Source organism: Apostichopus japonicus, chromosome 9 (genome assembly GCF_037975245.1).
Source record: "Apostichopus japonicus isolate 1M-3 chromosome 9, ASM3797524v1, whole genome shotgun sequence".
NCBI lineage: Eukaryota > Metazoa > Echinodermata > Holothuroidea > Aspidochirotida > Stichopodidae > Apostichopus > Apostichopus japonicus.
The window spans coordinates 24,287,168-24,307,750 of NC_092569.1; the positions used below are offsets into that span (position 1 = coordinate 24,287,168).

At 36.8% G+C, this 20,583-nt stretch overlaps 2 protein-coding genes and 1 long non-coding RNA gene across 5 annotated transcripts in view; 1 reads left to right on the forward strand and 2 right to left on the reverse strand.

Annotated features, from left to right (window-relative positions):
* LOC139973960 (uncharacterized) overlaps positions 1-2,500 on the reverse strand; it is an 18,924-nt gene extending 16,424 nt beyond the window's left edge. The window contains exons 1-2 of the mRNA XM_071980851.1: positions 2,434-2,500; positions 1,214-1,348 (exon numbers count right to left, since the gene is read on the reverse strand). Coding sequence (XP_071836952.1) covers positions 1,214-1,348; positions 2,434-2,500 — 202 coding nt within the window. The remainder of the gene's footprint in view (positions 1-1,213; positions 1,349-2,433) is intronic.
* A 206-nt stretch (positions 2,501-2,706) lies between these two features.
* On the forward strand, positions 2,707-17,028 carry LOC139973606 (uncharacterized). Of its 3 annotated transcripts, XM_071980409.1 has the most exons (16): positions 2,707-3,049; positions 3,830-4,357; positions 5,602-5,710; positions 6,226-6,446; positions 6,649-6,789; positions 7,134-7,301; positions 8,057-8,193; positions 9,052-9,157; positions 10,314-10,397; positions 10,898-11,078; positions 11,362-11,454; positions 12,191-12,274; positions 12,491-12,557; positions 13,424-13,495; positions 13,847-14,022; positions 14,686-17,028. In XM_071980409.1, exons 2-16 carry the CDS (start codon positions 3,833-3,835, stop codon positions 15,309-15,311), a joined length of 2,790 nt encoding a protein of 929 aa, XP_071836510.1. In that variant the 5' UTR covers positions 2,707-3,049; positions 3,830-3,832; the 3' UTR covers positions 15,312-17,028. The 3 variants fall into 3 exon arrangements, with proteins under 3 accessions (XP_071836510.1, XP_071836509.1, XP_071836511.1); XM_071980408.1 differs by having other exon boundaries at positions 2,707-4,357; XM_071980410.1 differs by lacking the exon at positions 10,314-10,397 and having other exon boundaries at positions 2,707-4,357.
* LOC139973607 (uncharacterized) lies at positions 15,537-20,492 on the reverse strand. The gene is made up of 2 exons (XR_011795269.1): positions 17,954-20,492; positions 15,537-17,273 (listed from the first exon to the last, which is right to left on the reverse strand). It is a non-coding gene; the product is annotated as an uncharacterized lncRNA (long non-coding RNA).
* Between the last annotated feature and the right edge of the window lie 91 nt (positions 20,493-20,583).

A 20,583-nucleotide genomic window follows, 5' to 3' on the forward strand; every position in this document is an offset into this window, starting at 1 on the left:
AGCAGCTTTAAATTAAATACATGTATATATTTGTGGAGACAAAGTTACGTAGTCTATATTAAAGACATCACAGCGTTTAACTCGGTCAATCAAAGCCTAACGGAGAACATCAATGACAAGTAGAACGGTCAACTTAAACACACTGAAGAGAAATAATTTGTTTCAGCTTTTTAATTTGGCACTAATCATCGATACGACGGAAGCCGGAAGTATCTATTTTGTCATGATCATAAGAATTATGTATGCCATTTTATCATCAACAAAAACATAATATGTTTAGACTTTTTAAGTCTCCCGTGAAGTTGTCAGTCTGTATTGGTCGATAGGTTTGGGCCTACATACAAAGAGTTCATTCTGTTCTGTTCTAAGTTTGTTTCTGTTTGGTTAACTATTTAAAATTCAACTTTTCTATATCACTTTATTCTCAGACAAGCTGCAGGAGTTTTGAAATTTGCTTATGGCTTAAATTGTCAACATTGTGAAATAAGAGCAGCGTGAGAAAGGCAGCTTTCACCATATCTTGCATAGTTTATGTAAGGATTCTTCGAGATTAATTCACTTTTATTGTGCTTTGAGCTGCTTGAATAATTACATAATTACCCCTCCCTACATATATCGCGGTCTAGATAACAGTAAGTTGATTGGAAACTATAAACTATCGATGGGCCTATCTATATTATTTTACTAACATCTGTACGTCTATTTGGAGTTGTTGTGATATTACAGTCTCACCGCGTGGTATATAGATATATGATGTGTTAACATTTCCTAGGGCTATTGAAATATGACAATTCTATGTTACTTAATGGTCGAGTTTGAGTGTTTCATCACCATTTTATCTATAAGATATATCATACAGGGTACACTGTAATTCCCGTACGATATTTGGGTTTGTTAAAGCGTAAGGTTGACCTCCTCTAATCGTAGATTTAAGTTCAGACTCAAGGCAGAGTCTAACTTTTGGCTAACTGTTATCGCGTACCAAGTTAAGCAGACTATCCAATAAATCGATTCATCTGCGGTTAGTGGTCGGTGGTCATGTCGCTATGTACGGGAAAATGTAAACACCAGTCATCCAAAGATAATATCAACAAATGTTGTTAAAAAAACATCCGTGTGCTCTTTTTCAAATGTTTTAAAACTTTAAATATTCCCACAGTCAAAGACTAATTTCAATGATAAAATTCAAAGAATTTTTGTTTACGAATCTTACTTTTGAGTTTTGTTGATCCATCTTCTTCCAGTGTCACTCCTCCAAATGTGATAATGTTGCAATTGTCTCCCTCTTTGATCCATTCACTCTTCCCCTCCTTGTTGACATTTGTTCTGCAGTAGCAAGGCTTTTGTCCTGCAAAGTAAATATTGAAGTTTTTAATTTTGAACTAATTTTTATACATTAATGTGACTAGGGAATGTATCAATAATAGAAGCAAAACGCTGTTACGTTTTGATTATAATATTAAGAAATGAAAAAATGCCTAAATGATTACTAACTAAGAAATTTACATTGCGAAACATATTTATTCCTTACAAATTAGTATAACAAAAAGTCTGTTCTAACTATAATTCGGGTATCCCTACACATTTTAATGTAGTAATGGTTCATAAATTTGTATTACTTATTTTCAGGAGGCAGAACCAGGATTTGAAAAAGGAATGTCGTTGACTCCCTGACTGTCTCCCCTGAAAAATTATTTACATGGAGGTAGTGGATTCTGAATCATGTATATATTGTAACGTTTACTCAGACTAATATTCTGGGGCGCCTCATTATTCCCTACTGAGGACTGGTGGTTGTATGGAAACAAATGCAGCTTGGATGGTTTTGTTTTAGTAGCGAAGAGCCTTGAACCTCTCCATTACATACAGAGAATATAACACAAAAAAAAACAAGTAAAGAACAAACGCTGAGATTTCTTTATCTATTACTACAATTAGACAATAAACATCCCAGATGGCCCTCAAAATTAAATAAAAACATTTGTACTTAAACGGAAATGGTTACAATCGAGATCTCATTACCAGAGTAGAGTCATATAACGATACGCACACACGTGTATAAAAGAATAATATGAAACAGATACAAATACGACCACAATGATTGGAGCCAGGGCTACTATCGAACCGAACGATCTGATCGATCTGGGGGTTAAGTGATGTACACCAACACATACCTCTGTATTTGCATTTGTAGATTTTTATGCCATGGTCAATGTCATTAAGCATATACAGCCTATATTTAATGCGAGTCTATATATGATCATTCATTGCTAAGAAATCGTGTTGAACCTTCTCTCTCAGCGATTCGATTTCATTACTTGTGTTATATATATTATGTATCGTGTTCAGACTTGCGTTAAGTTTATCAGTCTTAAGTCACTATAAGGTCTTTGAAGAGGATATTTAAATGACTTCTACAGATATGAAACTCACCCTCTGTCCATTCGATGAACAAACATGCTCCAAATATAATGATTGCATCTAACACGGAGAGCTTCATCTTTCCTACTTGATAAAAACTCTTGAATTTAACAAACTCCACGAGATAACAAAATAGTAAATCAAATGAGAAACATTGGCATTAGAAGAGTGTTTCCCTCTTCTGGGAATCTGTTTAGAAAGAGGCAACAGACACGCCAACCTAAATTTAATCCTTATAACGCAAAGTGTACATTTATGAATATTCATAATTCTTATGAATGATCCACCCAGCTCGTCCAATATTGTATCGCTATATTGCGTCCAAAAGGTACCGTCGACCGCGCAGTTTAGCGGACTAAAATACATTCTAGACCTTCTGAGAGACATGACGTCATTGCAAGCTCGTCCAATCACAGAATGATCATGATGTTAGGCACGAAAACCAATAGCGTTGGTGCGTATGTGAAAACTTTCGGGCCGGTTTTGGTTGTCGTAGTACAGTAATTGTACCGTGAATGTTATTCTTTCCAGCTACGTATATTCCATAACAACTCCCTGATTAGGTATTGTTAAAAATTTCTGAAACACCAACCTACAGAAACACAGATAAAAGAAGTTTGCTTCAAAAGTAAGTGATTCAAACATGTTTTTGAGTAAAATTGTCACAGAATCTGCATTTATTCTTTGGACAAAATACGTAGGCCTAACTTTTTTAATTGGTTCTCGCCAAGTTGTACAAGTTGTAGGCCTATATACTAGGCAATGTATAGTAGTAGTACTATAGCCTGGCTTCATTTATGATTTAGTACTAGAAGTTCTGGCATAGGTAGGCCGAGCTAATTGAAAACACACATGTGACTAACTTATGGGACTGGGAAACGTTATGACCCCTTGATTCAAACGGGCAACGTCTGTCAGTTGACCATATTATGCAATTTAATTATGAGGAGCATAATGTTCAAGAAAGACTACTTTCTGTTGAAAGTATAGGTTTCTGTTAGAAGTGCATGTGTGTTTATAATGGTTACATACCTTTATTGCCACTGCTACAATAGTACAAATGGTGAAACAATATATTGGACGGTATGGAAAGGTACCGAACCTGTTATTGACGAGTAAACAGGGCTATATGGGACCACAGTATATCTATTTTCTGTGAAAATCCTGCAGATTGAAAAATCAACCTATACATATTCTAACATCGGATTCTTCTCACTAATGACAAACAACTTTTGCAGTATTAACAAGTGTTTACGGACTATATTTCTTAATTCTATAGTTCTGCTCAGATGCTCATTTTGGAAATAAAAATTAATTTTCTACTATGTGTGAAGAAACAGTGATTGAAGATTTACAGTGCTAAGTACTGTACTTGTATAATTATCATCATGTCTTTTACAAATTTTAGGCAATGGCATCAATGGGCCCACCCGTTGGTAAAAAAGCGAAACTGGGCAAGCCTCCGAAACGACGTGCTGTGTCAGTAAGTCTGACAAAGAAAGGACGTCTGACCTCAAAAACCGTTTGCTTTCGTCAGCGAAGAAGAAAACGAAAGGCAACTTTCAAAGAATTGTTCAGTAGAATTATTTGGGATGAAGATCTGCAGCTGCAACAACACCTGGATTCTGCAGATGGAAATTCTGATGAATTAACCCAGTCAGCATCCCTAGCCAGGCCTCAAACTACACAGTCTTCATCCAAGTCATACAAGGAGAAAGTGAAGGCAAGTGAAGAAGCTTGGACTAATATCCGGGGAGAGCTGATGAAGGCATATGTGGGGTCATTTATGCCACCAGATAACGGTCAGTGCTGTGTCACTGGCTGCATTGCTAAAGTATCGTACAAGTGTGACGACTGCCATCACCACGCATACTTCTGTGGGCCACATCTTGTTCAGACTCACCAGGGAAAATTGCATGTGCCGTGTTCATATGAGGTATAGTTATTTTATCTACAACCTGTGTAATTGGTTTTCATTTCAGATGGGAAATATAGTATGTTTAATTCATGGTTCAAACTTATGTTCTAGTCAGTTTTCAGTTTAGTCAAGTACTTGAACAGTAATTAATATGAAAGTTAAATTTCCAAACAAATTACACATTGCAGGTGGATAATAAATTTTTGTAAAACAGTTATTCACATCATTTTGCAAATTTGTTTGAAAAATTAGGTATAGGAATTTGTCATTCACCTTCTGCTTTACAAGTTAATTGACATCTTATCTCCATTAAAGAAACATTTGTCATCAATTCAGACTAGCTGGACTACTTTTGTGCTCTTCACAACAAATGATCAATTGACATGCATGCATGAGTACAGCTACTCCTATATTGACTTTATTTGCCTGTATATCCACCAAATTGTCACTGTTCATAATGATATGCAATGGATATGACTCACCAGTGCCATGTGAGCTTTATCAATCTTTATCAATTGCTTGTGTATATTTTAACTGTGGATCAATAGTGTTCATAAAGTTTATAAAAGCGAGAAAACAGGTGTTTTCCCTTGAGGTGCAGCTTCTGTGGATAACCACAGGATTTAGCCAGTACCTACTATTTTGCAACTTCTCATAGTTGATCTAAAGTTTCTTTGTTTTCTACCTGTATTGAAGCTAGCTATACTTGTTCATGTTAACCACAGCCAGTTTATTTGTACTGCTTTATGGCAGTTTATCAGACTTGATTGTGGTGTGTGCGCTCTAAAGAAACAATCCTTTCATTGATTTTTAGTTGATACTGTTGAATTTCACAGGACACTGTTGTTTATGAGAAACTTTAAGAAACATGTCTTGTTAAAACTAAAGAACAGGTTGACACTAAAGTGGCATTTTCAATTTACTATTCAAGTAATTAAGGTCGAAGGGGTTGTGCATGTTATGCCTTGAATTCCAAGAAATAGATTAGAAACAGTTGATCAATATTTAATAACATTCAGATGAATCATATAAGTCTGTTGTAATTGTATATTATTTGATGTTTCTGTCTAACCCGGCCCACAAAGTTCATATTTCCAACAGCTATATTTTTCAGTTCTCTCAAACCAAGGAATCTATTTTTTTAACAGTCAGGGGCTTTCGCCCATGGCTTGCTACAGAGCCTTAAGCATGGAAACAGCTAAATACTAGAATGAATAGATAGTATAATATACAATATTCTTTCATTTTCTTCTTTTGGACAGGATGAAACATTGACAGAGGTCTTTGTAAAACAGGAACCATGGTATCCAAAGGGAGACCACGACTGTGAATCGGTCCAGACACACAATATTGTTGTTGTAGATTACAAAGGTAGGTACATATCATACATGTTATATTCACTGACAATATCCATGCAGTTAATTACATTATTAAGTTGTTACCAGTAGGCATGGGGTACTGTAAATGTAATCATCAATCACCTTGGCTCGGCTGAATTTTTATTTAATTGAAACAATTGTTTGTTTAAAGAAAAGACAGTTAATCATGGCTTTAGACAGTGGTTTTGCTTTTCAACAGGCCAAAAGCATGAAAATGTCTCCTTTGAAATATGACAAAACCCAATTTTTTAAAACAAATTCTCCAAAAAATATACAGTATTTCAAATGTTGCAGTAGTTTTATAGAGGTTTAGAAATTGTTCTACAATTTCAGTGCAACAGTCTAAGCATCAGTGAGTATTCAGAAAAGTTTTATAAAAATACTAATAGAATGTCACAATATCAGTGCTGCTGTGTAAATATTAAGTTAACTTCACTGAAATGTAAACATTTAAATTAAGCAACACTCTGCATGGTTTCAGACTGACGATGATATTCATTTTTACAGGCCGACAACATGATATTCCAGTGGCATTTTGCAACTGTGAGTCTGAAGCAACTCAACTTGTTCGTATGGGACTATGGCCAGCATCTGCAGTCAAACCACAGGTTGCATTTTCTGTAGACCTGATGAGATGGTTGACAGTCATGTCACTGGAATGCCATGTTGCACTCAGAAACCTTTGTCAAGCACTGAGTTGGATGGTGCCTAAAACCCTACCAATCTTAGTGAGTTTTCATTTTTAGTGATTCATGTTATACTGTATAAGTTTTTACATACAATTCTTTGGTTTGTGTCATGTAAATTATTGATTGATAGAATTTCACCACAAAAAGGTTGTAGCTGTATGTGATGCCTACATTATCAGATATATACATAAGCTTTCATGTATTACACATATCATTTCATCTACAATTTTTTTATTTTCAGGTCAAAAACCCTTATTCCCTGCTCTCGAAGAACTCCTTTGCAGAGTTCCGTTTTATGTGCAACCAATTGGACAGTTTTAAATTCCTTCAAAACCCACTGCTCCACAAACCCCTCAAACCAAGCTGTCTTGCTTGCCCGAAGGTAGGTACTGTACTGCACTAGGGACCTTATTTGATGTGAATGTTGATCTTTATATGGAGATAATAATTAATTGTGGCATTAATTGTTTGTGGGGTTCCGTGTTCATCATGAGGACTGTCAGCTGCTTCTATCAATCTGAATCATTAGAATGCTGCTGTATAGAACCACCATGTCATCAGCAGTAATACATTCCTTATACAACTGAAGCAGAAATATGGGATTCAAATTGACAGTGCTACTTGAAACTGTCTTTACAATGTTCTGTAGTAATCACTGGCATGCAATAGCCTAAAACATTATACTGATATGAGCAATTGGGATTTCTCTCTTGCTCTCTTGAACAGACCGGTGGTAAAAGAATTTTAAGCTTGGATGCTATGTTTGGCTTGAAGCGTTGGAAGAAGTCTGGCTCGAGCGAGTTGCCCCCAAAGTATGTAGATTCTTTCTTTTTGGAGCAGAACGTAGTGGATGGCTTTGTCCAGAGCTACCATCATCAGGCCACTAGCAAACAGGTAACAATAAATTAATACATCTCTATATCCTTGCCGAAGGAATCTATCTGGTTGTGTGCGTGTGTGAGCATGTATGTTTCAATGTGGCATATACTGTATATGATGGTGAAGCCGTGTTTTTGTATCCATGTTTGTATGGGAAACCTCCACTTGTTAACATGATAAGCACCATTTTATGTTTTGGTTGTGTTAAATTCATACTTACTCAGTACATAGATGCACCATATTTATTGCTCAGTTGTTGATTGAAAACTGTACTTCTGGTATTGTGGCTAACTTAGTGATTTTTACTTGGGTTTCTATTAAAGTCTGAGTCTTGAATGTGTTAGTTATAACAACAGAAAATGATCCCAAATGCTCAAGGAAGCCAGATCTGGTTGTTTAAAGGTTGCTATTTCAAGACAATTTCCTGATTTTCTACGGCGGTGATTAATTTGTTTGAAGTTCCAGCTTTACCTTTACTATTTGAATCTGCCTATAGGGGCTTCACTCTGACCTCTGCGATGACTCACATAGCAGGGTGCACATTGGTAGACAAGCCAGGTGTTACCCTATAGACAACATCCTAAATGAGGTAGCTAAATTACTTATGTATGTCAGGCAAGGAATCACAAAAGACAAAACCTCATAGCTTTCTGGTTATCATGTCACTAAATCCTTTAAATAACTTTAAACATCGTGCCAACTGGTATCTGACACATATTGATGTTATATACACCTAGGGTATAATGATTAATGCTTCATTGCAATTGCAGAACTGTAGCACATTTCAAGCTGGTGATCTCATGCAGTCAAAGAACAAATCAAAGAAAATAGATGAGACGGGAGTGTTCGGGAGCGTCTGCAGGCACGAGATGCCAATTTCATTCTTTAGTCTTCGCCAGGGGGAGCAGTAAGTATATATGTAACCTAAAACATATCATCATCATCATTAATCAGTATTTATTAAGCGCTGTTATGGTGGAACACTGCAAGAAGTGCCTTGAAAGAGAAAGGTTTAGGCTGCTTCTTGAAGCTGTTTAGTGAGTGGCAATGTCTGAGTTCATGTGACTTTATAAACAAGGGCCAATTTTCTATAGAATGCAGAAATATCATATCCATTGAATTTGAAGGGAGGCTCAATAAGGAGATTAGCATGTGGAAAGCTTTGAGAATGAGTTGGCTTGTGAGGGGAAATGAAATCCCACAAATATTAAGGTGTAATCCATGAAGGGCCTTCCATATAGTCAGAAGGGCCTTCCCTATAGTCAGAAGGGCCTTTCATATAGTTCCATACTTGAAGTATAGCCATTTGGATGCTAAATTCTATTTCACTCAAAAAACAGTATCCACTCCAAAGGCCTTATTGACAAAGTAGTTCTGGGGATGAGTGATGAGGTATACCCCTGGTGGAGTACCAAGCATGGGCATACTGTACAGAGTTTGATCACTCCTGTAGTTAGTTATATGAACACCAGAAAAGTAGTACCCAGGATTATCTTTATCAGTATGATTAAAGTGCTACTCACTCAACCTAATTTTCCCAATTACAATCCTGCATCATCGAAAATCATGAAGTTATGGTTATTTTTGTTTAAAGAAGACCCATTTTAATAAACATGAAAAAAATATACCTAGAGTTAGTAATAAAATGAACTATTACACCCAGTTACATTTGATCCATCCATCATAGTAAAAAAAAAGACTTATTTGTGACTATTACGTATCGTGTGTGTACAAGCCATCATCTTTATTAATTGCTTTATTTCAGACTTTCCAATGCAGTCTATATGGTACAGCATCTGTTGAAAGAATTGCCGAATACCCAGCATTACATTTTGTACGACATTGCCTGTATGTTAGAAGCTCACCTTAAGGTACGGTAATTGAAATACTTTATAATTATGTATAGCTTACATCAAATGAGACTACCAATCTCAATAGGTTAGGGTAAAATGGAAAATAGTGTCACATTTACAGGAAACTAAAGTCTAAACAGTGTGTGAAGAAAGAAACTGGTTGAGGGGTTGGACATTCACAATTGATAACCCTCCCTCATCCATGCTATTGGTAACCACATGGGTAAACAGTGATCATAATTGGTTTCTATTGGTTAGAACATTAACTTATTTTACCTGGCATCACATAGTATATCACAAAGCAATGGAGCTTTGTGATATCATAAGGAATATTCCCCATAGATGAAGCAATCATCCGCAGTGGCGTAGGAAGGTTCTTTTGAGTGGGGGGCTGAAGACTGATGGCCGGCCTGGGGGAGGGGTCTAAGGGATAGGGGGTGTCCCTCTCCCTTTGGAATTTTTTTGCATTTCCAGGTGGCCTTAGATGCAATTTGGCGCAATATAGCACACTTCAACACCCACTCCATTTTGTAAATAATTTTGTATTTTCACCTGGCCTTAGATGCAATTTGGTGCTCCAAATGAGATTTTTTTCTCATTTGGAAATGAAAGGGTTTTCTGACTTGCGAAGTGGGGGGGGGGGCGGAATGAAACTTCTGCCCCTCCATATTTTTCACTGGGGGCTGGCCCCCCAGCCCCCCGCCCCCGGTTCCTACGCCCTTGATCATCCGGACAATGACTTGCTAAAATAACAAGCTTAATTTTAGTGGGTAATTGAAATTTACTTGCAACATTTACATACAAAGAAAGAAAACAAAACTTACTTTCTATCTCTCCCTATTTCTTTCCTTAAGCACATTCAGTATGTATACATTATTTCTATTACTTATGAATTTTGGGACTCATAAATAATTGCAAATAGAATAGTTTAGTGTGTACAAATTGCTATTGAATTTTGAATTTGCTAAGTGATAGTGAATAAATTATTCCTTGACTTGGTCTGTTGTCTGTATTGTGATTTGATGAGAGCAGAGAAAGCCTCCACAAAAACATAGTTACAAGTATGTTTTTCTTTCAATAAGCCATCACATGCATAGACAGGAATTAAACATTTTCATTCCCCCAAAAAGATTCAATGCATAATGTTCTTTAAATTTTGTTTTCTCTGCAACAGAAATCAGGGCAACATGCACTGCTGTCCAAAATCAAACTAGCTGTTCCAGCTTTTCACATTTATGGGCACAAACCTTCATGCCAGGTAACAGTCTTATTCTATCAATTTCAACTCAATATCTATAACTTAAACATGTATTCTGTAAGCTGGCAAGGAAAGCAATGTGCAATCATTGTGTACCAAAACATCTTGTAACCAGTTATTGATGAAATGTACAGTTCTTGTACCTTTCATGTGTTATGTCCTTAGTTGGTATCAGCCATAGTGACATGTTTAGAATGACTCTTGGCCAGAATCAACAAGAGCATGTGCATCAGCAGTTAGTTTCACATATACTCTTTTAATCAAAAGAAGAAGTTCTAGCAAACTAGCTACCAACACATTCCCGTTGTGTCAAGCAATATTTGTTGAAGTGCTCTTTGTTGTTTATGTTTGCATATTCCTTAATGCTAATCCTAAGATGTAGTAGGATCAATTCTGCTCATTTTGTTGTATATTAGTTACAACATGTCCCTAATTTACAAGCTTGCAAGCACAGGACAGCATAAACCAACATAACATAACATAGTTATATATTTCCACAGATCACATACAGTACAAGACGGGTTGATGGATTTGCCCTCAGTGATGGTGAGCAAGTAGAAAGGCTGTGGTCGTACATGCGGAATTTTGTGACGAGTACACGAGAGATGACTCCATCCCACAGGATTGATGCTCTATGTGATGCTCTGATACATTATGCCCACAAAACAACAAGACACCTTGGTAATGCAACTTAAAATGACGCAATGGTTTAAAATTTTAATAATTCCGGTCAGTTCATAGCAATATTAATTGTTGGAATCCTGTAGTATTCCTTATTGTGTATTTCATTGCTGTACAAAGTAAAATGCTAATTAGCTTGTACAGTATTTCTTATTTTCTTACATCGATTGTTAAGTGCAATACCAAATGGTTGCCATACTGTTTGATATCATATATACTTTTTGTGTGCCAGTTGGGTAATTAATCAGTAGTATATGAATTCTTCATTAATTACTTCAATTAGGTGAAATCCTCCTGCAAAGATATCATCGTGCAACCCAGGCTGTGAATACTGCAAAGGAAGAACTGGCAGAAGCCATGTCGTCTCATCAGCAAGGTTTGTGATCAGTAGTAGCTTTTAACACGCCAATAGATGGGGGGGGGGGGGGGGGAAAGGGGTAATGGTTGGCATGGGTCCTGCAGAGTAGAGGGGAGCAGTTCATTAACACAGTCACAGTAACTGCTTCCAATGTGCTATTTGCTGTAATATTAACTTATATCACATGACATGATGTGTTGGTAGATCCTATCTTGTATTATCTTGTGTTGAAAAGATCCATATGGTTCTCTGATTTGTCGGGTAAAGAATGAAATTGCCACCCCTTTGTTGTGGATGAATTTAACTGATGGATCAGAACTTACAATGCACAATGGAAATACCCACCACCCTAACCTCCCCTAACCCCCTTCCCCCCAAAAAAATAATAATAATATATATATATATATATATGTCACATACCCAAATTAATTGTATGCATGTGTGTGAAAGGAAATAAGTTCATGTAATGGAAACTTTGGCTTACATATTCAATTGAAATTCAAAGTGTCTTTGGCATCAAAATTGCCCCAACGTATAGACAGAACTTTGCAACCTGCTGCAAAAGTTGTACAGCTGAGTATTTGTACATACTTTATTTCAAAGTGACGCTGGGAAACAAAAACAAAGGATAAAAAGTGTTGTGTTAAGTAGTGTTCAATGTAGTGACCACATCTGAGGAAACATTTAACAGTCTTTCAGCCAGAAATGTTCCTTCAAAGCAATGCCTTAATCATTCACTTATATTACACAACAGGTTCAGAACCAATCACTGAGACGATGATTCGAAGATGGAGAGTTGAGCTGACATCAACCCAAGTGTCTCCTTCTGTGTTGACTAGTAAGATTTAACTGTAATCCACTTTTTTAGGAAAGCTCATTCATGTTTCTTCTTATTATATAATAGCCAAAGATGGCCAGTGAATGTATGTTGTACTGATCAAATTCTCTTGTTGGGTAAGAATATTTTTAGTTTTCATCAGCATTCTTGTAGAACTCAATTGATGCAACTTTCTCTTTTTGATGATGCTTCCTGCTTGTTTATCTCCACTTGCAGCATCTGGTGCAGACATGTCAACAAACGAGGCATATGCTATCCAGCTGTCAACATATTATGATATGTGGTGAGTTTATTGTACTCAACTTATGTGTATAACTTTGTATCAGCTATTATTACTTAATTCAACAATAGCAGTTTTATGAATGTCATATACGTACTCGTGTGCTGATCTTTCAGCATAAGTCGTGCAGGGTGCAAACAAACAACAACAATATGTATGTCCTTCAACTACAATGCTCAAACAGACACATGCTTCTACATTTGGTTCATGCGAGCAATATTGCATTAAATTCATAATTGCAGATATAACATGTATAGAGTGAAGGTATTTCCTTGCTACAAATCCGAATACCATATAGCACAAACTTGAAAAATTTGCATGTTTCTGTAGGACAGGTTTAAATAATTGCCCACCATTTGGGTATGTAGCATTGGTATGTAGCACTGTTCTGGTGGCATGGTCACATAGCAACATGAAATAATGTTTTCTACATGTGTCTTAAAAATAAGCAAATGGTAAACAAAAGAATAATGATGCACTGAAATTCTGTAGAAGGCAAGCAATTGATACAAAAATAAGTCAGACTGCTTTTAGAGGTTAAAGTAATACAGGAACAAAAACAGTTCCTCCTAGATGGAGAGCCTAGACTCTAAACTGAATATTTGTTACTATTCATTTTTTAAGCAAGTAAAATAGTCATTATTTTGGCAGTCCCAATCGAGAGATGAAATGGGAAAGCTGTGTTCACAGTTTCAATAGGTGACATAATATGTATCAACAACACTTGGACTCCAAGTAAGTTAAAGTTTATTCCATCAGCATCAATGCTCATACCAAGTCAGTTTCTGTGCTTTTAACTTATCCAAGCAGAGGTTTTCATATGGAAATTGGAGAGCATAATGATTGATGATTACTTTCAATTCTTGCAGTGATGAATTAACTGGACACACTGACACAGGGGATCACCTTCATAACCAACTCATTGCAAGAAAACTGAAAAGGTAAATAGTGAATCATTATTTGTGAATTGCTGTTATTTGGGAGTGGGCGTGGGGATGTATTACCATGACTGTGATTGAATCTTGTTCTTTCTGTGGTGTTTGGATTTGATGAAAAACAAACATTGTGTTTGAGCTGATAGACCAACCATTGCAGTATGAAGCCAATATATATTCAACCTACATTTTCAGTGATACTGGATATAGCAGTAACATTTCATTATACAAAATTATGCTTTCAATGTTTCTGGCTTCATTTTCAAACACAATCAAATCCATATTTTTTTTGTAATAGTAGTTTGCCAGCACAGTATATGTGGCTTCTTTATTCTTTATCAAAATTTTTCATTGTAGCATTCATGAACAACTCCTTGGGGTGGAGAGTGGACCTCGATGGTCAAGGGATGGAGATGATCTAAAAAAATATCTTCAGATTAATGAAGACAGAGCAAGACTGGCTATCTTGCAAGAACTGCATTCACTGACAGTAGACAGGTGGTTTCTTCTTCACTTGAAGAGGAGATATGCTGGTGAGCATGATTTTCTTTTTTTGTTTGTTGTGGTGGTTACACCTGACTTATTGCTAAATAATTACCTTCAGTTACAACTTTTAAATGTTCCTTACAATCATGTCCATCATCATTTCCTCTGGCACCAAACTTAAATTTTCTAAACTTGATCCAAAATGATCATTGCATCTTTGGGGTTTGAGTGCATTATAAAAACATAAATACACACAATGCTGTAGGTGCAACCTCTTGAGTAGGAGGTATGTGGTTTCCCTCTGAAGTTTTATGACTTAGATTGTAAATATGGCCATGCTGGACCACTTCTAGATGAAAGATGGGTTGGGTCACCCCACCCCACCTCCCCTCATTAAGTACATGAGGTAAAAAAAAAATAGCACTGTATCACACCAAACAGATATGAATGGTGCAAAAGGTTTTGCACATCATTGTACATGATTAAACTGTTTGGAATAATGTTAGTAAGAGTGCAATCAGTCAGTAATCAGTCAGTAAATATATATGAAGTCTATGATTTGTTCTGTTGTAGTTGAACGTCTTCTGTATTACATCTCTTTGCCACTGTATTGTCATATCCAAGTAACCACACTTTTAATTCCATGGGTATTATCAACTCTCTATGATGTTAACTCTCTTATTTCCCTTTTTTCTTTGTTGCTACCCCAGATGGACAAAAGATTGCTAAACGCCTCTGTTTAGAAATAAACAAAGTGTCAACTGCCATCAAGAAGTTGTTGCATAAATTTTGCAACAGGACTTTCAAGACATCCTCTGACCGTTATCCCAATATATTAACTTTGGATGATATATTGGATGTTAAATCACCAATATGGGATTGCCTATGTCGAGATGTCACAAAAGAGAATGTGCCAAGGTATGGGAAGTGCCTCCTTGTAGATGCTCTACTGAAAGTTGACCACAGCTGCCAGGAAGTGTCTATGCTGGAGGCTGAGATGAAGCAAGTTACCTTCAGTATTGCCAATGCTATTCGTGATATGAGATTCATGATTTTCTTTGGCACAGAGCATCCAGGAGAGTCAATTTTTCTAACTTACAAGCTGAGAGAAATGCAGCATTTCGCATATTATATTTATACTTTATTTAGTCAAGTAGTGGAACTGGACCATGTAGAGGAACCATCTATTATCCGTGTCATTGATCTTCAAGACAGACAAATTGTTCATGAAGACATTGACCTGGAGGTGGTTCCCACAGAAGATGATGAAGGAGCATACTTGGATCAATTGATTGTTGATGCAGAGAATGCTTCCGAACACTCAGACTCGGATTAAAGGAATAACCAAGGCAGGGATTAAAGACAACTTATATGATTTAGTAACTTCAAAACTCTTTAATACTCAAATTTTTAAGTTAACCGCTACCCATTTGACTGAATATGCTGGCTTTGAAAATAAGCTCCCAAACCCTTGTCACAGAATACTGTGTGCCGCCATTGATTATGTAATACCCTTAAAATTGCATATTGATGACGTCAGAGTTCAGTCAAATGGGAAGCGATTAACTTAAAATTTAGTATTTGAGATTACTGAATAATATAAGTTGTCTTCAATCCCTGCCTTTGTTATTCCATTAAGGGAACTTTCAGTTCATTTTCCTTACATTTAGATTATGTTTGGAAGTAGTTTCAATCGGGTCAAGGTGGTTGAGGGGTGGGGGCGGCGGAGGGGAACAGTTTAGCTTTGTTAGTAATCATTGTACATTATTCCTCATTGGTATGAGATACATTTGTGTTTTGGTTTAATGAAAGTTAATGAGAAAGTTCTGTGTTAACATGATATCAAATGTCTATAGTTCTAGTCTAAAGTTCTTTGACATAATAACAACTTTGTAAGACAGAGAGATTGAAACAAGGTTTCTTCTTGGTATAAAAGCGTATGATTCTGAACTCTGAATATATTTTGACTATTATTGTTACTGTATCTTGCTAGGCTCTTAGGGATATAGAGAACGGAGGATTTAATTCACCATGGGTTATTCTAATAGTGACTTTTCCGATTGATTTCTAAGAAGTTACTTTACATCACAGCTGGTACCTGATCATAAAGTTGTTCAATATTTTGTTTACTTTGTAGCTTGTTTTTTTTTATTTGCTATGTCCATACACTGTGTGTAGGGTCTCTTCAGTTATTTCCTATTAGTATTTTCTGCCCATATTTATATTCCCTTGAGATTTAAATAGTGAAAGGGGTTACATCTTTGTTGTTTTAACCAGTAAAATGCAAGGCTGTGTACTAATGGTAATCTTTTAACTCTTTCTACAGTATAATTCATTGCTGTCCCATCAAACACAAAACGTTTTTAAACTATTTTGAGAAGGGCGCAGAAATGTATTTTAAAAAAATTATTGTAAATGGTATTATAACATTTTTTAGATATCATATTGAAACATAAAAACGTTTTAATAACATTGTCCTAATATTTTTTATAACATATTTTCTACAAACGTAAAAATGTTTTGAAAACGTTTAGAGGAAGGCATGGAAGAAGGTTAAAAAATGGAAAATATATCTATACTGTGAATGCTAGAAACTTAAATCAGTATAATTGTGTTCTCCAATACATTGCAGTTGTTAAAGTGGGCTTATGGATTACAACTTACACGTCCGGTGGCTTCCAATTCAACATTTTAAATCAAGTTTGGAATCTTTTCAATTTAGAAAGTCATTTCAGATGGGAAAACTGTAGATTGCTCTTGGATGAAAAACCCACCTTACTATGACCCGGCCGTGAATCGAACCCCGAATCTCCCGATTGCTAAGCCTCATTGCTTCAAATACCACCGCCTTTATCCACTCGGCCACAGCACCTTTGCTTAAAGTAACATATACCATATATGATATTGTTATTCATGATATAGTTATGCTTGATTATTGATATTAATTGTCATCCGAAGTTGATTGTTTCTATTCTTATTTTTTAATTTTCTTTCAAGAAATTTACCATTATTCCAAATTTCCCACCTTTGAATAAATAGTTTACAAATAACAACCTAGCTGGTAATTTGTCACTTTCTTTCTGATGTCTTTGTGTCAATTTTTGAAGTTACAAAAACAAAGGGAATAAACAGACAAAATACAACTCAAATTTGCATGGTGTTAAAATATACTTAAATATCACATTACTACCTTGTCCATTTTATAAATTTTAAACAGCAACCACCGATTCCTCCACTATATTCCAGAGCATCGAACACCCTCCAACCCTTCACGCATTGGCCATCTCATTCATGCAACCTGCACAGGCGCGGCGGAACGGGAAAATTATTGGGGGGGCTAATGTGTGGAGACTATCTAAGCGGAGCGCCACCATGAGTTGGCGCGGAGCGTACAAGAAAATTTAGGGTTTTTCAAACCCCCAGATGGCCGGAAACGGCACTTCCCGAGTGTTTTATGCTGCGAATACCTAGCCCTAAAATATGGGTCTCAAGCCTGCAATTTTTCAGATTGCACGTAAAAATCTGTAAAAACATTGTAATTTGTATATTCAATGGTGTTTTAAGAGAGTAGCTATTACTCGTAGTGTACTCGCAAAGACGTTTTTGAGTGTAGTAAATTACTACTTGCAATTAAATGCAATAATTAAATAAAAGTCTTAAGAAATAACAGAAAGCATTTCTTAATGTCAACAAATGTCAACAAACAAAACCATGTGCAGTTGCCAACAAATTTCTATGAACCAAGCACTGTGACGAATGCATGTACCCCCAGCATTTACTACAATTATTACACCTATATAGTATACGTGTGCATCGGGCAGATCGACAAGTATGCATTGAAAAATGGGCAGATGCACGTTTCGGAGCCTTGGTAAATATTGGGGGGGGGGGCTTATCATGCATTTGCCCCCTCAACTTTTTCATTGGGGGGGGGGGGCTGAGCCCCCCCAAGCCCCCCCGGTTCCGCCGCCACTGAACCTGCATTCCCCTTAAATTAAAATCTCGTTCCAACCTGTGCCTGTCACCTTCAATCTTTGTGAATTACTAAATAATGCATAAGTAAAATTTCCCCAATCAAACACAGATGCCTAAAACATTTGTTTGCAGTTTATCCAGAGATATCAACTAAATGATGGTCACTCTGGAAGGCTGTTCTATCATAGTTTTTGTTATACACCAATTTCGTGTAATTATTAGACTGGGAAAGGCTATCCGTCTATATGATTTTTATTTGCGCCAAAAATAGGTGTTTTTGTCTTGAAAAGTTAAAAAGTCACTCTTTTGGGTACCCCCATCCTTTCCACTGCGGGTATGTGACAGGGCTGAATTTTCATATGTGGGAGGAAAGAGTCGTAGCTAAGTGTAGACAACTCATACTGTAGCATTAATACTCGTGGAGGGGTTATAGTCTATACGTTTTGGATGCCCCCCCCCCAAAAAAAGGTGTTTTTCACGTGTAGTAGCTATAATAACCCTAAACAAGCACGCCTGCGCCGACGGCAACATTTGGAAAAGTTATAATCGATAGATAGTCCCTTCTGTGTTCTTTCATTACCGGAAGTCCCGTTCCCATCAGGTTCCCGCTGTCGATATAGCGTGACGTCACATCTGACCCACTTTTGACATATTTGTACCCATATCTCAGCAACAAAAAATCCGATCGTTTTCAAAATAGCACCAATGGTTTCAGCATGTCCGAAACTATCAAGAACAATATTTGCATGTAGTTTGCGCGATTTCGAATTTATTACGTCATTAGGTGGGGGCGCTATTTTTGACGGGAAAATAAAGTTCACCCGATTAGCTTTAAATACCAGATTTAGTTCAAACTAATATTTAGAGATTATATAAACGTCGTTTGATCTGCTTCCGGTCTTTGATTGTTTTTTAAAAATATTTTGTAATGTTTTCTTATGAATATTTATTTAGACCGCCATTTTGTCTAATATTTATAAAAAATGTTGAAACTCACTGAATCAATATAAGATGTCTCGAAATATTTTTGCTGCTTTTTAGAATGCAATCGATGACCGAGTTTTGTAATAATCGATGATATTGCGTTTGGTAACGTCACTTCCGGTCAGAAGAAAATATCCACAAAAACGGAACTTATTTTGTACAACCTAAAGAGATGAGACTTCAGTGTAAGTTACAGGTTAATAGCTCATTCCTCCGGTCTCAGAAACGCACCCCTAGGTAAATCTTTAAAGCGCCCTCATTCCGGAAGTAAACAACTTGAAACAAGTTTAAGATAATCACGTGATAGTACGCATCGAGTTACATCACGACACCAATTTGTGTCCCGAAAAACCATATCGTGTACACACAGGAGTCGAATATGCTAACCCCAAGCTAATCCTAGCTAACCCTAGGGGTTGGGGTTAAGTTTGAGTGGAAGCCATCTTGGATTGGTATGACCTTAGGTAAAAAAAAAACTTTTTGACCATTTTCGGTGGTCCGAATTATCATATCCAATAAAAAAAATGAATTTTTGATGAATTAAATTTTTGACCTCTGATTGACCTTTGACCCGATGACCTCATTGTCGATTTTTTTCACGTGAGTGTTCCTTATGACGTCACACGTCATCGCTGCTAGTTTCGTGAAAATAGGTCACTCTCACGATTTTTGACCTTTTTTGGAAGGAACGACATTTTAGACCTTTGACCCCCTATAACACATGAACCGGAAGTGATATATACTTGCCCTTTTCATATGTAAGTGCCCTATCAACCCTTAACATCCATAAGACATTTGGAGATCAAAGGTCAAAGATTACGATTTTCGACCGTAACCTAGGGGTAGTCATTTTCCAAAATAAAGTAGTCAAGTATTATCCAAAGTTACTTGCATTTTTTGGCTGCGATAAATAGTCATGTGACCAAAACTGACCGGAAGTGTTGGTGGGTGTACCGTGACATCAGTTCAGCCCTTTGACCAAATATCGCACCCATGGAACCCCCACTGTTGGAGATAGACAAAAAAAATGGACACTCGGGACCTGGAAATGGACATTCGGACTTAGGCACCTATTACATAACTTACAATATTATTTTGGTCACTTCCGGTCAACTTTTATATGATTTTTTTCAATTTGATACATTCCACGCGCCTAGCCCCCCCCCCCTTTATAATTTTTTCAAATTTGGGGGTAATTTTTTTTACCCCGTCCCGTGGGGGTCCCGTGAAGATCCCGTGGGGTCCGGTGGGGTTGGGACTGACGAAAAAAAAATAGTTGATGTTAGGACTTCAGGTCCCGACTGTCCACTTTTAGGTCCCGAGTGTGCGCAATATCTTAATTAGGGTTTGGCCCTTTGAGGAATGCGGGTCGTAACGTAATTCTTATTATTGTGCATTACCCCTTATACTGGGAAGGTATTTCTCGACGGCTAAGATACGATCAATTGAACATAACCATGAGGTACCCTCGCCTTATATCATTGGGGACGGTAACACTAAGGGAACCCGCTGTTTTATTTCTGCGTTCATCTGACGCACCGAAACATTTAATGGATGAACCAGGATTTTACTGATAGTTTTAAATTTAACGTCAATATGAGGGCGCCATTGGGGTCAGAAATTTAGAGTTTCTGTAGAGAAACTCGACT